The sequence below is a fragment of the Alligator mississippiensis genome, chromosome 3 (genome assembly GCF_030867095.1).
Source record: "Alligator mississippiensis isolate rAllMis1 chromosome 3, rAllMis1, whole genome shotgun sequence".
Classification (NCBI taxonomy): Eukaryota; Metazoa; Chordata; order Crocodylia; family Alligatoridae; genus Alligator; species Alligator mississippiensis.
Window position 1 is genome coordinate 36673181 of NC_081826.1, and position 17722 is coordinate 36690902.

Sequence of the window (17722 nt, forward strand, 5' to 3'; positions counted from 1 at the left end):
TTTTTTGCCTCGCTCAGGGATCGTCTTGCTTTGTGCCCAAAGGATCGTTTGCTTTAGGCACAGCCACCCTTCTTGGGCTCCCATCCCTTCAAAACTCCTACTCTGCAGTGCTTCCTTGACTAATCGCCTGAGTGCATTGAGATCAGCTTTCCTAAAGTCTAGCACTTTCACCCTACTAGTTACCTTACCCACTCGCCGTCTTATGTTGAATTCTATTATAAGGTGATCACTGTCTCCCAAATGGCTACCGATCTGGACGTCCCCTATCATGTCATCTCCTGTTGCCAATACCAGATCCAGTATGGCATTCCCCCTAGTGCACTGGGACATTCAAACAACCAAGCATTTTTAATAGTTAGGTGATAAATAAAAATCCAACTTACACAGACTTTTAAGTGATAGCATGTGTGGACAGGGGCTCAAGCTTTAGTTGCTATAATAGTAAGAGCTTTGCTAGTGGCAAGAGTTCTGCACGCTGATTCTATAGTAGGCTGGTAAAGTGGCACGTAGCTTCTTGCTCTGAGTGTGACCGAACCATAAACCTAGACAGTAGAATGTTGTAATACAGTAGAATGTGGTAAACACCAGGTGTGTTAGATCACGACTCATCCCCAAATCCCTAGCTCGAAATAACGTTATTTACTCCAGACTATATAAGCTGTACATTCTTAAGTTACGATGAGTTCCTCAGCTCTGGGAAGAGTTCCGACTTGAGCAGAGCCCCGGCGCAGGCCATCACATCCCCGGAATCGAAACATTCTGGGGCCAGGGAAACCACGCGAGGTGGCACCTGCCGCCTAAGCCCGACGTGAAGTGACCATCCTCTCTGCTCTGTTCTATCACCTGCCTCTGCAAGTATCCTTAAATAAAGCTTTGCAAAAGTAAAAACAACCGTGAGTACGTCCTTTGTTCAAGCACAGAAAATCTTCTAAACCCAGTAGTTCATTCTAAGACAGTTGCATGAAGTTTACTTAACTGTTTTATAAGTTGCATTTTTTTTAACAACTCTTCACTGTGTGTTATACATGTCCTATTTCAGTACTATCCAGTGCGGACCAGAATTATCCAACTAGAACAGTGGTACTCAACTTTCCAGACCAGTGGGTCAAATGAATGCTTCAGGGCCAGTCTGAGAACCCAATCCCATCAGAGGGTTGGTCTGCAGGCATGATCAAGCATGCTAACCCACCCTCCATGCCAGATCTAACTGCAAGCCAGCATGATTTAGCATGTAGGACCATGTGATCCAGCCCACAAGGCTCCCTATGGTTGCAGACAGAGTCAGACTTAAAAGTGGGCAATATGAGCAACTACCCAGGGTGCCATGGTCACTGGAACACCACATGCATACATGCGTGGCAACACATTCACAGCAGCGCTCTCCCCCTACCCCAGCCAATCCCCACTTCAGGCAGGAGGAACATGCCCATCCCCACCTCCAGCAGCTGCTCATAAGAAGCTGGGCCAGGCAGTGCAGGCAATAGCAGTGGTGCCTGTCCACCTGCCTGCCTGGCACACCGTGCTGTTCTGCCTCTCCACCAGACTGGCCTCTTAAAAGGGGGGGAAGTGGGAGGTGGGGAGTGCCCACACACCAAAATACATATTTGCCCAGGATGCCATTTTCCCCCTAAGGCCAGCTCTGGGTGCAGAAATTTGACAGCATGGGAGCAGCAATTAATGCTGCCACTGTTCCCCCACTGCCAGATTTCCAGACCCAAAGGGAGGAGGACCCAGGGGTTAGATAACATGACCCCATAAGCTGGACCCTGCCCCTGGGTAAAGGTTGAATACCACTGAACTAGAACTTTAAGTTTCACCCGTTCTTTTGGAACCTTATATGCAAAATGGTTTTAATTATTTTAGTCAAGTTTTTACAGGTATTAGCTTGAGTTTAGAGATGTCTTTGAACAAACTGAATGAGACCATGAGGCCAGTTAAGATTCTCAAGTAGTTCAATTCTTATCTAGACTTCCACACATTCCTATTACACATACCAAAAAAAAACAAAACAAAACACCAACCCATTAGGCTAGTTAAAGATCAAACCATTAAACATTCTTATGCAGGAGTGGCTTGGGGAAGAGAGAGAGACTTTATACGTCACAAGAGAAAATTTACTCTACCACCACAAACGGTGCCCATGTGGTCATTCAAGAGGTTTATCCAGAACTTTGAGTCCTCACTCTACTATGTTTGTTGGGAGCACAGCTCTGCCAAGCAGATGTTGCAAGGCAAGTGGTTAGTAACCTTGCTAAACACAGTATGGAAAAAAGTTACTGTAAGATTAGAACAGTTAATGAATACATTCACCAAGGAAAATGCTGCTGCTTAGTCCAAATAATTTGATAAGTATACAAGATATCATCTACATAAAAGAAGTTAATTTTTAATACTTCTAAACCACTTAAAAATGCTTCTTTTCCCCCCTCCCCCACCCAACCCACCAAGAACTACAATTTTATTTATGCTTTTTGGAGGAAGGGTTGGATAACAGACATGTAATATAGTTTGGGCAAGTGCCCTAGCCCAGGTGTAGGCAACCCTCCCCCCTCCTAGCACATGCGCCAGAGCATGACACACGAAGGCATTCTGCTTGGCAGGCACGCCTCAGGGAGGGGGACTGAGGCTGCACTGACATAACAAGGATTGGGCCTCTCGCGTTTTCCCTGCCATCCACCCCTGGCATGCCAACATCTTACCAGTCAGGGTTGCAGGTGTTTTGGCACTCTGTCCAAAAATGTTACCAACCCCTACCCTAGCCATTACTGTCAGACTCACTCTTTTGTCATTTCTTCTGGTCCCATGAATATTCTCTTCCCATCTGCAGGGGCAAAGCTTTAGTAAGAGATAACAAGTGCCCCATCAAAGCCTAGTTGCTAGTCTCATGGTTAGGAAGACTAATGCCTGGGAGATGTGGGTTTTAACTTCTTGTGACCAGGAAGCCATGCCATTTATTGCCTGGACAAGTCCTTTACCAAGGGAATGATGCATTACTGAGGATTTTTTTTTTTGAAATTTAAGAATCTATTATCAGAAGGAAATATAGTTAAAAATCACTGTGGAGATAGAAGTCAGTCAACTACTTGTCCTTGGAGAAAGCAAATTTCTTTGTCATCCAGCAGTCAAAATACAGTCTTTAAATTATCCTACATAGTCCTTGTAAGGATCATTTGAGGATAACTTCCCTGTCATCTTTTATTCAGAATTCATATGTTCTGATTTCCAGCTAAAGTCTCATTTTTGTTATATTAATGTCTTTAATTCAAGCTATACTAAAATATGTAGTATGCCCTATATCTTCATTCCTGACTGGTGTGCTACTGTTTTGAAGCATTACACTTAAAATATTTTTACCATATTGTGGCATAAAATTTAAGAAAAAAAAAAAATTAAAATCGAGCTGGCCTGGCCAGGGCCCAATTCACCATGAATGAGGCCCTGGCTGGGCTGGGTCATGGGACAATTGGAGCCCAGCAGCTCCTTCAGAAGCAGCACGGTGAGGCGAGGAGTGGAGTGGGGGGGCCCCCATGAACCCCCGATATTTGCACAGGGCACGGGTGGGCTGCAGCTGGGCTCAGCCTCTGCCACCCCGAGTCCACACCTCGCTGCCGCAGCCCTCCCCACACAGAAAACTGTGCTTACTCAAAGCTGTATACTGTGATAGGCAAAATGGCATACAGAATATTAACCATAGAGAGTCAAAACCATGGTTGGCGAGGGAAAGCTGTATAAAAAAAAAAGGGTTGGCTGCCAGCCCACAGTATGCTGGTCACTTCTGGACTTCTGGTCCAGCAGCCAACCCTCCTTCAGACTGGCAGCCAACCCTTCACAGCCCAGTACCGGGCTGCAGCCCAGAGGTTGGGAACCTCTACCCTATTCAATACCCTTCCTGGCATCCACCATTTACTGGTTTAGAGATGCCAGAGGAAACCTCCAACCAACAGCCATTAATAGATCTATCATTTTTTAACCTGGCTACACTCTGCCTCCACGCTTTCCTGCAGCTATGCATTCCACATAGCATGAAAACTACTCTCTTTTGCTAGTTTTATACCTACTAATTTTGCTGTCTAGTTGTAGTATTTTGGGACTTGGTAAACAACAGGTCCCTGTTCACTTGATCTACATCCTTCAACATTTTATAGAACTTGATCATTTCCCTCCTCAGCTTTCTCCCTCCCAAACTGAAGAGTCCTAGCCTTTTTAAACCTCTTCTGACATGGCAACTGCTCCAGACCCTGGATCATTTTGGCTGCCCTTCTCTGTAGCTTTTCTAGCTAAAAAGGCAAGTGGCAAAAGCATCAACCCCCTCAAGTGCAAACACCACCAAAACAGCAGCTCTGGAAGCTGCTGGTGTTAATATTATGGTCACCCACCACCAAATTCCTGGCCCCATAGGTCAATCCAAAGATGAGCCGTCCCAGACACAAGAAGCACTGCAGGCCAGGTAACCTGCCTCAACAGGCCAGATCCAGCTGTCAAGCTATTTTTTGGACACCCCTATGTGATACTTTTAAAACTTTAAGTGAAAATTATCTGCAGAGGAGTCTGCAACCATAATCAGGGACTTTCCCACTCCCTAGTTTGGAGACACTGCATTCCTTTTCTACTTCCAATCCTTTCCATATGTTGTAGACACGTTTTAACTATTTAAGCTTAAAAACAGATGTCAATACTTTTATTTTCATAGGTGTCTTAGTATTGGCCAAATCTAAATTTTACAATGGAGAAGTAAGAAGAAATAAATCCATCTTGTCAAAGGAGAAATTATACTGACTTAACTTGTGCAAGAAGAAGAAAAAAAAAAAACAAAAACACAACAAACTTTGAAACTGGGGGGGGGGAAATAGGTTGGTTCCATTTGCATCTCCTGCTTCAACAAAATCACCTTACTTGGGCTAGAAAAATTAAAAAAAAAAAAAAAAAAAAATCACTTGAATTTCTCCTGTAGCTGTAAATTTGATTAAATTTAGCTCTCTACTATAAACACAAACACCATCACACATGTGATGTTATCACACAGTAACAGACCTAAACAAATGGAAAATCTGCTATTGGATTATTTTTTCAGTCCTTCAGCACTACAAGATTGCTCTCCATGAGCTGTTTTCCATTGTTTTATACAGTCACTGGCAAAGGCCCTTCCATCATTCCTTTGTAAGACTTTTATATAGTTGGACAGATCTTACTGGAAGGAAGATTTCTGGGTGCTCAGACTATGGCCATATATACAAGGTATAAATTGTTTATAATCTGTTTTAGCTGTGAGTCAAACAAAAACTATTATAAGAATAAAATAACTTGCTATGCTGACAACAATTAGTGGAATAATTTCTGCAGAATAAAATGCTTCTATATACTAATACGGTATGGATACATAATAACTGAACCATTCCCAAGCATTACTGATTGGAAACTGGTTCACAATTGTGTGAAGTACTGTGGCTCCAATAATAGAGGGTGGGAGTTAGCACCCAGCCCAGCATGCCTCCCAGTGGGTGAGGGGGGGGGGGCCCAAAAGGGAGCACTTCCACCAATGCTTTGGGAGTCCCAGTGGTAGATAACCTAGAGGTGAGAGCCTTTTTACTTTCCTGCTTTCCTTTTGCTCCTAAATATGAGTGCAATAAACGTAAATAGTTGGCAAATGACTGAAGTCTTCAGTGTGCATGCCTGACTGAGGGGTCAGCCCCTCCCCCCCAGGAAAAAATGACTGAGCCCACACTTCCAGTTCCCAAGGGATGAGGAGGGCAGGAGGAAGGGCTGTGGTCAACTAGGAAGTGAGGACACAGCTGGTTGGTTTTATTGACCAAGTAGTGCAAGAGCACTACTAGTTTGATAAAAAGTCCCAACAAAAGAAAAAAAAAAAAAAAAAAAATGGACAGCAGTTCCTGGCTGTGCACCAGAGAATCCACTGCAGCAGTGTGTGGGTATGTGAGGAGGATGGGGAGAGGAGGAGCAGCAAAGCAGTGTGGGATGCTCGGAGGATTAACCAGACCCATATCACAGAATGCTTGCTGTCCACATGACAGTAAGCTTCATTTTCCAGGCACACTTTTGAACTGATCCAGGCAGATTTGAACTGGTTTAACATGCCTGCATACCTGTCCACTTGTGTTTCCATACCCAGAGAGGGTGCATACAGAGAAGTTCCCACATGGCTGTAGAATAGGTTTTTCACCTTACCATGGGCAAGCCTTAGAACTTCATATTATTAGTAATAGGGCTGTGCGAAGCTTTGGTCTCCGATTCAGTCCAACAGAGATTCGGCCCAATTTGATGGCCGAATCTCTGAATTGAAACAGAGGACCCTTTAATCTCTCCAAATTGAAATCAGAACCCTCCGAACCGATTCGGAGAGATTCAGCGATTCAGACACAGACACAACTTTAAATATTTTTTCTACATACCTCTAGGTAGCAGGCAGTTCGTGAATGCTATGATGCTGGGGCACATGGAGTGTCCCTCAGAAGCAAGGGGGGGGGGGGGGGGTCCCCAGCACACACAGCAGCAGACCCAGAAGTGGACCAGAAGCACTTCCAGTCCACTTCCGGGTCTGCCAGAGAATGCGCTAAGGGGCTACCCCGCATCCCCCTGGCTCAGCAACTGGTGCCTCCTGGGTCGGGGGGATACCCAGGGTCCCCCCACAGCTGACCACTGGGCACCCCGCCCCCACACACACTCCTGTGGGATGCTCCATCTACCCCAGCATCACAGCATTCATGAGTTGCACTTGGTACCTTGAGGTATGTAGAAAAAACATTTAAGAGTTGTGTCTCTGTCTGAATTGCCGATTCTCCTAAATCAGCATTGAATCTTCAGATTCGGATTCAGCCAAATTGAATTGGGGACAGTGATCCAAATCAACAAATTGAATCTCTGTCCTCAATTCGGGCTAAATCCAAATCGAATAAGGCCCGTTTCGCACACTCCTATTAACAATAATCTGAAAAACGAGGTGTGCACCAATAAAGATTTTTTTTTGGCCAATAACGATGGCTGATTATTAACCAGCCATATCAGCAGATACCGATCCAATAGCTGATATGCAGCCCAGCAGCTTGGAGAGCAGCATCCGATCAGTAAGTTGAGGGGAGGGGGTGTGTAAGGGAGGGAAGGGGGGCAGATTGAGGCCCCCCCCACTGTGAGGGAGGTAGTGGGGCAGGGGCAGGCTCTACCCAGCCAGGGCAAGGTGGAGTGCAGGATGAAGCCGTGGGCAGCTTGTCCAGGGGGTGGGTGGCACAGCAGCTCCCACCGCTGCGCGCATCCCCAGGGGAGGCTTGGGGGGGCATGTGCCCCTCCTCCAGATTTATGCACGGGGCAAGGGCAGGCTCCTGGATGCGGGCTCAGGACTGGGAGCTGCACAGGCCTCTTCCCAGTGGGTAGTCAGGCCAGGGATGAGCTCACAGCAGGCAGCGGTGGCAGCACTGGGAGAGGGGGCCACTGGGTGGGCTACAGCCACCCCAAAAGTAGCTGTAGCCCCCCTCTATCCCTCCCTCCCAGCACCACCACCCACCCCGAGTGCAGCATCCCACCATGAAGAAGCCAGTGCAGCACTGCTCCCACTAACCCCCCACTCCTAGTGTAGGGGCAATTATTTTGGCTGGTGGACTACTTAACAAGTTTTGGGGAGCTGTTGAGGGTTGCACACAATCTTTCAGATGATATCATTTTAACAAATTATAAGTTTTTAAAAAAATCATATACTGAAAATCAAATATCTACAATTTTATTTAAAAATTTATTTAGTTCTCAGTTTTTTCTTAAGTAGTGTATATAGAGGTGATTACATAACAGCTCAAAATACAGCCCTACTCTTGCATATTGTGCACACGTTTGCCGGGGGGGGGGGGGGGGGGGGCAGAACTCCCCATGCGCTAGGTCCCAGGAACCAGCCAAGGATACGAGTAGGGACAGGGGCTGCTTGCCTAGGCTGAGGTATGGTGCATGTGCAGTCCACACCCCTACCCATCCAGCCACACTATGCCACTTAGGCCAAACAGTCCTCTTGCATGTATTAGCAAACTTTGCCTCAACTCACCTACAAACCTTCTTTTATGTCCTTCTGACAAAGTATTTAGGAGAAATCACAGATTCACTGGAATCTGACAGGGCCACATGGTGAGCAGTTCTGCTGTAACCTTGAACTTGCAACCTCTGTGCTGTCAACTGTGTGCCTTGGCAGGAAAGTATTACCCAGGAAAGCATTAACCTAATTTACTGGTTGTAAACCAAGTTACCACAGATCCTACCCTCATTTCCAGTAGGAGTAAAGAAACCACTTCAACCATGCCACTGTGGACAAAGTGGTGCAATTCATGTGATGAATCTCTTCTAGCTACAACTTGTAACAGAGCCATCAAGGAACTTGCCCAAAGTCCCACAATACATTAAAGGCCAAATCATAAGCTCCATATGTTACAGCCCACTGCCTTCAGCACAAGGCCCTACCCACTCTTCAAAACCACACCATGTAAAAATAAATAAAGCCTTTTTAAAAATATGAATATTGGGGCTTGAAGGAAATCCTACTGCCTATGAACCAGTGATAGTGACAAAGGATGTTTTCTGATAAGTACAGGCACCTAGGATATTGTTTCCAGCAGATTTTGAGTTCTTATTTAAATATATTTGAGGGATGTTTTTGCATCTGCCTTCCATCTCCATCTTTCTACATCAGCCTCTAGCTACAATGTTGAATGTGTCCATATGAGATGTGTATAAAGGAGGGTTTCCTCCCTCCAACTGTTAAATCATTACTCAAACAGGTTTGAAACTTGTTTTACAAGCCTCTTACCCAGAATGCTCACAGCAACTATCATAATTAACAGTACTTTTCAAGAAGAAAGCAAGCACCATAAAGGACAAGTTGAGCATACTGAAAACATTTAGCAGTCCTTCTGTTGTGTGAACTTCCATGCAACCAAGAGTCAAATCTAATTTTCTTGAAGACAACAGTTCAGGCAGATACAGAATAATGAATGGGAAGAGAGGCAAGATTGTGGGCACCTATAGGTACAGCACACAGACTAGTGTGGGAAGAGAGAAGGAGGGAAAGCTAAAGGCAGACTTGGTCAGTTTTTGCACCCTGTGAATTGTGGGCCGGTCAGAGCCTTACCTGACCCCATGACTTTGGCGCTGTAAGGCCTCTAACAGCAACAATGCTGCCTTGGCCATCTATGAGCAGCTCTGCAGCCCAGAGAGAGCAACACTGTTTATGCCCAGATGAAAAGGTCACCAGTAGCTATTGAACACAAGAGTTAGATACAACCTCTGAATCAGAACTTCCTAAATCTGAAATGCTGGAGGCTGTGAGAGGAACAGGAGGGGGGGCCCTGTTGTCAGACTCAGTTCACTCTCCCTTTCAGTATCCACTCTGCCACTGGCATGTGGCCTGACCTAGTAAACCACAGATCTTATGTTCTTAAAACTGAACCCAGGACTCTGCCTCCCAGGGAAGTGTGTCATCAGTGGGCTTTCTTTTATTCCTTCTGGCCCCATGACTTGAATTTCTCCCTACAGTGCCCAGGTCTTCAACAAGAGGGGTGAAGAGTACACCCAGCTAAGCTATTCTATGTGAAAGTAGCTATGGCCCTTTTCTAGGAACTGCATTTGAATCCCTTTCAGGATTCAGGGGTGGGCAATTATTTGAGCTCATGGGCCACACAGGGAGTTTGGAGAAGCTGTCATGGCCCACATCAGCACCTCTCACCCCTGGCAACAGCTCACCAAACCTCCCTATGTGGGACGGAGCAAGGCAGGGAGTGGGGGAGGCGCAGAGGTGTGGTGGGCATTGGCGCAGGTTCAGCCTCCAGCCCATCCTTCTGCTGGCGACACCCACAGCGGATGCCAGTGCCCACCTGGGGCTGCCTCCAGCGCATGGGCAGGACTTGGCACACATGCCGTGTCCCATAGGTGTGGGGCTGCTGGGAGGGAGGGGGAAGACGCAGAGTGGGGCCGCTCACCATGAGCAGCAGTGGCCAGTGGTGGGAAAAAGCGGGACCTGTGGTAGCGCCCTGCGGCTCTTCCCTGCAAAGTTAATGCCTTGCCCCGAGTCGGGTCCGACTCGAGGCTAACTGCAGCTTATCCCCGTTGAAGCAGCACGCGAAGCCTGTCCTGGCCCGCCGCCACGCGGGGGCACGGAGCCTGGCGTCGGGCGGGGCCTCCCCACGGCCCCGCCCCCGCGCCGCACAGCCTGGCTGACCCGCGCTCACCTCCATGCGGACGGCGGCCGTGTCCTGGTCGTAGTGGCCCAGGAGGTTGGGGAAGAACGTCATGTTGTACGTCATGGCCGTGCAGCGCGGCGCCGTGACGGGCTCGCAGGTGAAGAGGCTGTGGCCGCGCACCAGCGCCCACATGCAGCCGCAGGCCAGCACGGCCGCCAGCGCGCCCATCCCGCCGCCTCAGCGCCGCTGCCGCTGCCGCTGCCCCTCGCGCATGACACCGAGGCTCCTCGCCGGCGCGGGGCGGACCCTTTAAGGGCGTGGCCGTTGCTCCTCACCTGCGTGACGTAGAAGGGGGGAGGGACTGCTCCCCCCACCTGCCCGCAGCGCCGCTCCGCGCCGGCCGCACCGGAAGTGGTGTCAGGCCGGGTGGGCGCGAGGGGGAGTGAAGGGGAAAGTCTCGAGGAATCTCGCGATATTTGAAAGCAGGTGGGAGGGGGCGGGACGAGGGGGCGTCTGGGCTGGGGTGTGGAGCCAGGGGCTAGGGGGTGGTGCGGGGGGCGGTGTCTGTGGCAGAGTCCGGCCCGCGCGGGCGGACGGCTGATTCGAATTAACGGTTTGCCTTGGAACAGCCTCGCTCCGTTTGAGCTCGCTGCCGTTTAAACCCGGCATGCAAAGGGCTGTGCCTCCTGTGCTCGGAGCGGAGCGGGGGGCAGTGTGGTGCGTTCCCGCCCCACCCGGCGTCAAACGAGCACAGCAGCGTGTGCGCCTAGTGGGGCAGCCCCAGCGAGTTCCTGGGCTTCACAGCTCGCTACCATCCGCTGGATTTCTTTTTAAACTCTTCACACGCATTAATGACTCTTTCGCCTTTTGAAAAATAGTTTTAATGTTTGACTAATTAAGCTGGCCCTTCTTTTGCAAGTCTGCTGTCCATTAGCCATGCAGCTTCTCTTGCACAGCCCTGTAGAGAGTTTGTAACTGTAGGTAGAAATATTACCTCAGGTGTGGAATTAACTTTCTGTGAAGTGTGATGAAGACGCTCAAGAGAATCATGTTTTATGAATCCTGATGAGACGTACATCTAACTGTAATGACCACAATGTAAAGCATTGTAAAGCAGCAATGGTGTTTGAGTATTTTTTTGCCTGTTTGTGTCTTTGAATAGTAAATAATATATGTTGTAGTGCATGAATGCACGTTCCAGTAAAGCTATATTTATGTTTGCTTCAATCTTAAACTGAATAATACAACCCTAGGCCCTTAGCGTATTAGTAAAGCTTCTAGTTTCCTTTTACCTGGAGAAAAATGTGTGTTATTTATCGGTGATGATGACGAACCACAGCACGTGCAGCTCTTTTTTTCAAAACCCCTGATCTACCCATGTCTTGGCCTTATCAGGGTCACATTAAACCAGCAGTCTGCTTTTAGCCTTAGGTTCCAGCTCTGCCAGTGACCCATGCTGTGACCATGAGCAAAGCTGCCCCCTCTGCAGTTTCCAAAGGGTGAATTTGGAGCATCCCTGTCTACCATGTCACAAGAACAGATTTATTCAAGCTATATTATTACTGAGCATTGTAATCGCCTTAAATATCAGAGTTTCTTCCTAACCAACTGTTTATAATCTATTTTAGATTAATACAAAATAGATGACTGTCATGCACAAAGTGATACAGGCAGGATTGGGAAGAAGATAACCATTAGAAGGCTATGTGGATGTAAACAGGTAAGGGGATTTGGTTGGTGTATTGGGAACTGGTGTGATTGATGTACGTATGACTTAGGATCTTCTACTTGCAGTGCAGTCTTTTTTTTGGACCGCTGAACCACAGTATTTAAATGGCCCCTTAAAAGTTCAGTCATGCAAACACTTGCAGGTGGGTAACTCCATACACGTAAGCAAGTACTCCCATAAAATTACCTATTTCACAAATACTAAAGGTACTCACACGCATAAAGGACTGCTGGATCGTTGTCGGATACTTTTCAAAGAAGCCCTTTAGCAAGACCTTAGTTCCAGTATTTCTAAGGAGTGTTTGACTTTGGAACCTTAATGACCTCTTAATGTAACTTTTTTTAAATTATAATTTCTTAAATTTTAAAAAAGCCAAAAATCCCGAATTCCCTTGTGTGTGACTGTACTGATACCCATATGAGTTATGTGTGATGGTGTAACATGCAGCAGATAAGTACATTGCCCAATGTCATCTTCAGTGTGGACTAGCCATTACATGAGGAGGAAACTCATTTTGCTAGTGGGTCTCACTGGTGACAGGAGCAGAATTCATTTCATGCCTGTCATATCAGTCTAATGCTGATATCAACAGTGTTAAAAGAATCACAAATCACAAGAAATCTCATGGATCTCACAACGAACACATTTCCTCTAAGGGTCTCACAGAGGGAGAGTAAGTGACGTGTTCAAGGTTACACTGTATGGGGCTTGAACCTGAGTCTCCCAGGTACCACTGAGCCATTCTTCCCCCTCAGGAGTGGAATGTTGTGGTTCAATTCCAAGTTCTAGAGGATGTGACCTGGAGAGGTAGGTTTCAGAGACTCTACCTCTGTTACCAACCTGTCTCTATCCCATGTCTTCATCTAGTTGACTTCTGTCCCAGTCTTTAAACATGCATGTCAAAGATCCTCACTCCTTTGCATTCCTGTTCAGCATATATGACCTGGGGGGCATGGGAAGTCAATCATTCTCAGTGCACATTAAACCTTAGATGAACATTTTTGGCAGGTGTGCCACAGATTAGCCCTGCACCCTCATGAGTACCACTCAGATTCCTTTCCCTTGCTCAGTCTTCAGCTCAGCTTTTGGGTCCCTGCCCTGTGTTCCACAACAAAACTGCTACTCTGCTTACTGCTCTGTGGTCCCTGCCTGATAATCTGCTTTCTGCTCCCTGTCCTATCTGTCACTGTATTGTCTGTCTCCTTCCCAATTTGTTGCTTATCACTCCTTGTGGCACCTGTGGTACAGGTTGGAGTGCCAGAGTGTGGAGATGTTAGAGAACCTCAGTAAAACAGTCATTATGAGTTTTTAACTTGATCAAAATAGCATATTTTCCTTCACATACATCTCTGAAACAAGTGAATGGGGGGGGGGGGGGGGGGGGGGGGCGGGATTTTTACTAAAACAAACAAAAAAATCAGCCTGAGGCATGGAAAGTACAAGTTTGGCAAATTTATAAGCAACTGTTAACAGGTCATAAACAAAAAGTATGAAGCAATCTTAGTTATAAACTACCATTGCTTTCTGTCATATACATTATATTCAAAATTACATCTTGCTATGTGTTAGGAAGTGTATTCTTTATATTATGAATCAAAAGTCCATTGGCTTGAAATGTCTTTATAGTTTTAATAAAGGTTCAGACTGACATTTATAATACATTGTTTATTCTGAAGTCCTAATGCTGTTGCTTAGGTTAGAATTAAAATTGATATAACCCTATATTCTTCAACATTGTGCCATCTTTTATTTTTGTGCTGATGTTGTCATTATTTTCATTTGAATTTGTTTATAGTTACTTCCACTATTAAATGGTCAATTGCGTTCAACATCTCTCATCTTCTCAGCAGTGAAGGGCCTCAGACTTCAGCTTTGATACTGAAATTCATTACACTTGTTCAGAGTCTCCAATGAAGCTAGAGAGGCTTCAGCTTTGCTTGTACAGACCTGTTGACTCCTAGGGTGATAATAAACATTACAGATAATCAAAACTGTATATAAAGTGCATGTTCTAATTTTAGTATAAATATATTGATATTCAGTGAATTAGTTATTCAGTATTGAATATTGATATTCAGTAAGTTATTCAGTAACTTTCTGTAGTTTATGTATTGCTCTGTTGTAACTATCCTAACCAGACACTGCAGAATTCTTAGAGGTTGCCACTGAAGAATCAAAGTGTTAATAAGCATTTGAATATAGCTGGGGTAAAAAAATGTTAGAAGTGTTATGTAAGAGAAAGGAATATTGGCATTACATAGTCTAAAAAGCCCAAATTACGCATCTAATTGAAAAGATAAGAATCTTACTTGGGACCAGATCTTTGCCAGTGTTAAACCTTCCAAGAACCACAGAACTGGTTTGGTTTAGTTATGTGGGGACTTAGGGCAATGAGATTTCATTACTGTTTCTGTTAGTTACACCCTTAAGATAGGTGCCAATATGTTTGGAACTAGCAAGGCTAAGAGGGGGATACTGGTTTGTGGGCAGCTCAGTGTCTCCATATACAATGCCCAGGTTTTTGTGCCCTGGAGAAGTCACTCCAGCTTCACTTTATTTTCAAGCGACGGTTATGTTCAACCAGCCGATATCTCACTTGTTGTAATTCTGTTGTCTCACAAGACAGACAGATGTCTACTACTACTACACTCTTAAACACTCACATTGGAAAAAGACTTGTAAAACAACCAGTATTGTTATGCAATCCTAGACAGAAGGCAAACAAAGGGAATTTAGTAAAAACATTTTTACCTTGTATTCTTGTACTTTTTTTCCTTCTTTTTTTGTTCAGTGCCGTTTTATTAGTTTTATACTAGTGAAATTCATTTCTGTTTGGGTTGTCTGAGAGGTCTCATTTGCCATTTACAAAACTAAGTGACAAACTGGTAAATTCAGCAACCAGAGCAGAGTGAATTGGTTAACTGGCCAACGAACAATTGTTTCCATCTTGTAGGCAGCAGACCCATTTTAAGAACTGTTTTACACTCCGTTACCAGAGCAATTTAGGATTCCTGCAGTATGTTTTCTGTAATACATGTAAAGGATTTGATCGTTCCTTTTCAAAAGGGATTTTTGTATGAAAGTTAAATCACTAAAACCAAGTGTGAGGCTAAATAGTATCTCTTTATTTTCTGTAGGAATCTTGTGTTTCTAATAGATGATTGTGCCATAGGAAAAAAAACAACAGATTATATACCATTATCACACCACCACCACCCTCAACATTCTGTTTTCATCACAGTCTAATTCCTAAGCAAACTATTCAAAGAATCCAAAACATGGAGAGTCTCAGCGTTATGATTTAAATGCTTTGGGTTCTGAGGGCTCTATTATGCAAAGTTAAATATGTGAATACTTCCATCACTATTCTGTGAAGCACTTAAGTTTTAGACTAAAGTTATTTGCTGCACTGGGGCCCAAGGTAAAGGTATTTTTTTTAATTTATCCCTGGCAGTACTTCACAAAATGACACTAAATCTATACCATAGAGAGCTTAAGCAATGTAGCACCTGACATGCATTTGATGCAAGGAGTAGAGGGGATAAAAAAGATCATTCTCTTTGAAGGACCTATTCAAAGCCCACTAATGTAAACTCAAATTTAAATTGTCAAAATGGAGCTTAGATGAAGTTTAAGTGATACATAGGTCTTATGTTGGTCTTCTGAACAAGATCGATTTCATCCTGGGCTTGAATTTCTTCACTTAGCACAAGTAAAAAACTGAATAATTATCTTTGTACTGAAGTACTGTACTAAACTCTTGGAGAATTTAATTTATATAATATGGATTTACCTATAACAATTTGAAGTTCACTAATTAAGTCTTAAAGCTCATAATGTTCCTGTCCCTGTGGTTATTAATAGACACCAGTCATAATTTTGTTTAAAAAGCAGGTGTTGTAGATTAGCCAGGAGATGGCACCAGTAAATCCTGCGGTAGGACATAAAACTGTAGTAATCCTTATATTTTTCCTCAAGTACTTTTAAAAAAATGGAAGAACTGGACAAAATATTGTGGGTTAATTAAGATATTAAAATAGTCATGGAAGAAACCATTTCAGTAACACGAAACAACATTTTTTCTACCAGGTGTGATAATGAGTTGAAACTTCATTACTTTAATCAAGCTGCAACAAAAATCAACATAGTCACATGGTTTTAAAAGTAGTTTCAATAATTTGTGTTCTATCAACATGTTTTATATAACAATTAAGAAGTTTAAGTTTGTGCGATTCTTCTGAGCAGCTGTAGAGTTGTGATATCAGGGCTCCTTAGACTAGAGGACTACAATGTAAGCCCAAAGAATGCTCCAAAGTGAAAAAAAAATGGAGACAGAGAGTTGTTTGTAAGCCTTTAGTGCTTTGTCTAGATCTGTATATTTCTTGTTTCACCTAAAGTAAACAAAAGTGATTCTACATTTAAGAGTGTAGCGGTCTGTTTCCTGCCACTACTGCATGTGTTTAAATATGCAAACTGTAAACTCAGAGCCCACAAATTCAGTGCTCTGGGAAAAGTTGCGTAAGCTACTGGGAGCCCTAGGGTAGAGGTGCCAACATGGGTCTCAGGTCTGCTGGGCTACAAGGTCCTATTTCCATGAAGGGTTAGCAGACAGAGAGATTGTGCCCAGGGAGTTGTGCCAGGAAGGCCAATAAAAGAAACATTGCCAGAGCCCGCGTTGATCAAGGGAAGCTTTAAAAAAACCAGGCGGTCTAGTTTGTTGGGACCAAGCCCAGCTACCTGGCAGGTATGATAATCTGCATTTAGTAAGCCATTTGAATGGATGTCTTCAGAAATATTACTCATTAAATTATTCAAACTGGCTTTGAGATTAGCAATGTCACTGAACTTGCAAACTGCCTGAACGACAGCAAACAAAAGGATTTAAAAAATTACAATCCTCTGAGCTAGGAAGGTGTCCAGTGATTGCTTTGCATGCTAGTGTTAGACCTGGCCCTATTTTACTAGTATGTTTTTAATGAAGCTCCATAAGAGGGCATAAACCTCTATTACTAGCAAACGATTAATACAGGCACTCCTCACTTAACGACCGAGTTCCGTTCCTGCGACTAGGTCGTTAAGCGAATTGGTCGATAAGCGAGGAGCCGCCCCTTGATACTGCGTGCCTTGGATTGAGACACCACGCTGCCGTTTCCACAATACGTTTCGTACAATACCGACTGCTCGGAGAGCTGGTCGTAAGTCCGCGTGGTCGTTAAACAGGTAGGTCGTTAAGTGAGGAGTACCTGTAATTTAATATGATACTAAATTTAAATGTGCAGTAAACATGCACGGAGACAGTAAAACAATATTTGGGCCTAGAAAAGTAAGAAAGAGTTAAGGCAGGAGCCAGATCGGGCTGTGTAGCAGGATGCATCCCAAAGGTAGCCCTGACATTCCCTGGTGCTGGCCTTAATGCTGCCCAGATCACCCACTTCAGCCTCTCAGGATCTCACCCTGCTTCTGCCACACCTGGATGTTAAAGATAACAGCAGGAGGAGGCAGCCCTCAGAGGCTGATGAGCTCCAGTGGGTGCTCCTTCTGGTTTTCCACTCCTCCTTGGGCTTGACGTGGCATGCATGAGTTGGTATTCTGACCCCACTGCACACAATTTCTCTCACCCTGGGGCTCCAACCTCACCTGGCCCTAATTGCCACAAGGGCTGAATTTGTGGTGCATGGTAGATCTTGGATTGCTTTTAAATGCCAAAGGTGATCTCCTCCTTAAAAAGGTTGGAGACCACTGTCCTAGCCCCTGCTACCCCTGACCCAAGGCAAGGCTGCTCACTGTTCAGCCCAGCCCCCTCCGGCCTTCCTGACCCCAGGCAAGGCTG

The 17722-nt window shown here is 45.1% G+C and overlaps 1 protein-coding gene and 1 long non-coding RNA gene across 6 annotated transcripts in view; one reads left to right on the top strand and one right to left on the bottom strand.

Annotated features, from left to right (window-relative positions):
* FZD6 (frizzled class receptor 6) overlaps positions 1-10572 on the bottom strand; it is a 72083-nt gene extending 61511 nt beyond the window's left edge. The window contains exon 1 of one of the 2 annotated variants that reach the window (XM_019495736.2): positions 10499-10572. Coding sequence is in view for 1 of the 2 variants with exons in the window: in XM_019495735.2 (XP_019351280.1) it covers positions 10212-10391 (180 nt within the window). In the remaining variant the exon portion in view is untranslated. Of the gene's footprint in view, positions 1-10211; positions 10405-10498 lie in introns of those variants that run through there. The other variant, XM_019495735.2, reaches the window with a different exon arrangement.
* On the top strand, positions 10235-16309 carry LOC109285209 (uncharacterized). 4 transcript variants are annotated; one of them, XR_002092871.1, is made up of 3 exons: positions 10235-10320; positions 11792-11883; positions 13688-16309. It is a non-coding gene; the product is annotated as an uncharacterized LOC109285209 (long non-coding RNA). The 4 variants fall into 4 exon arrangements; XR_002092874.2 differs by lacking the exon at positions 10235-10320 and adding an exon at positions 10570-10649; XR_002092872.2 differs by lacking the exon at positions 10235-10320 and adding an exon at positions 10737-11285.
* The last annotated feature ends 1413 nt before the right edge of the window (positions 16310-17722 follow it).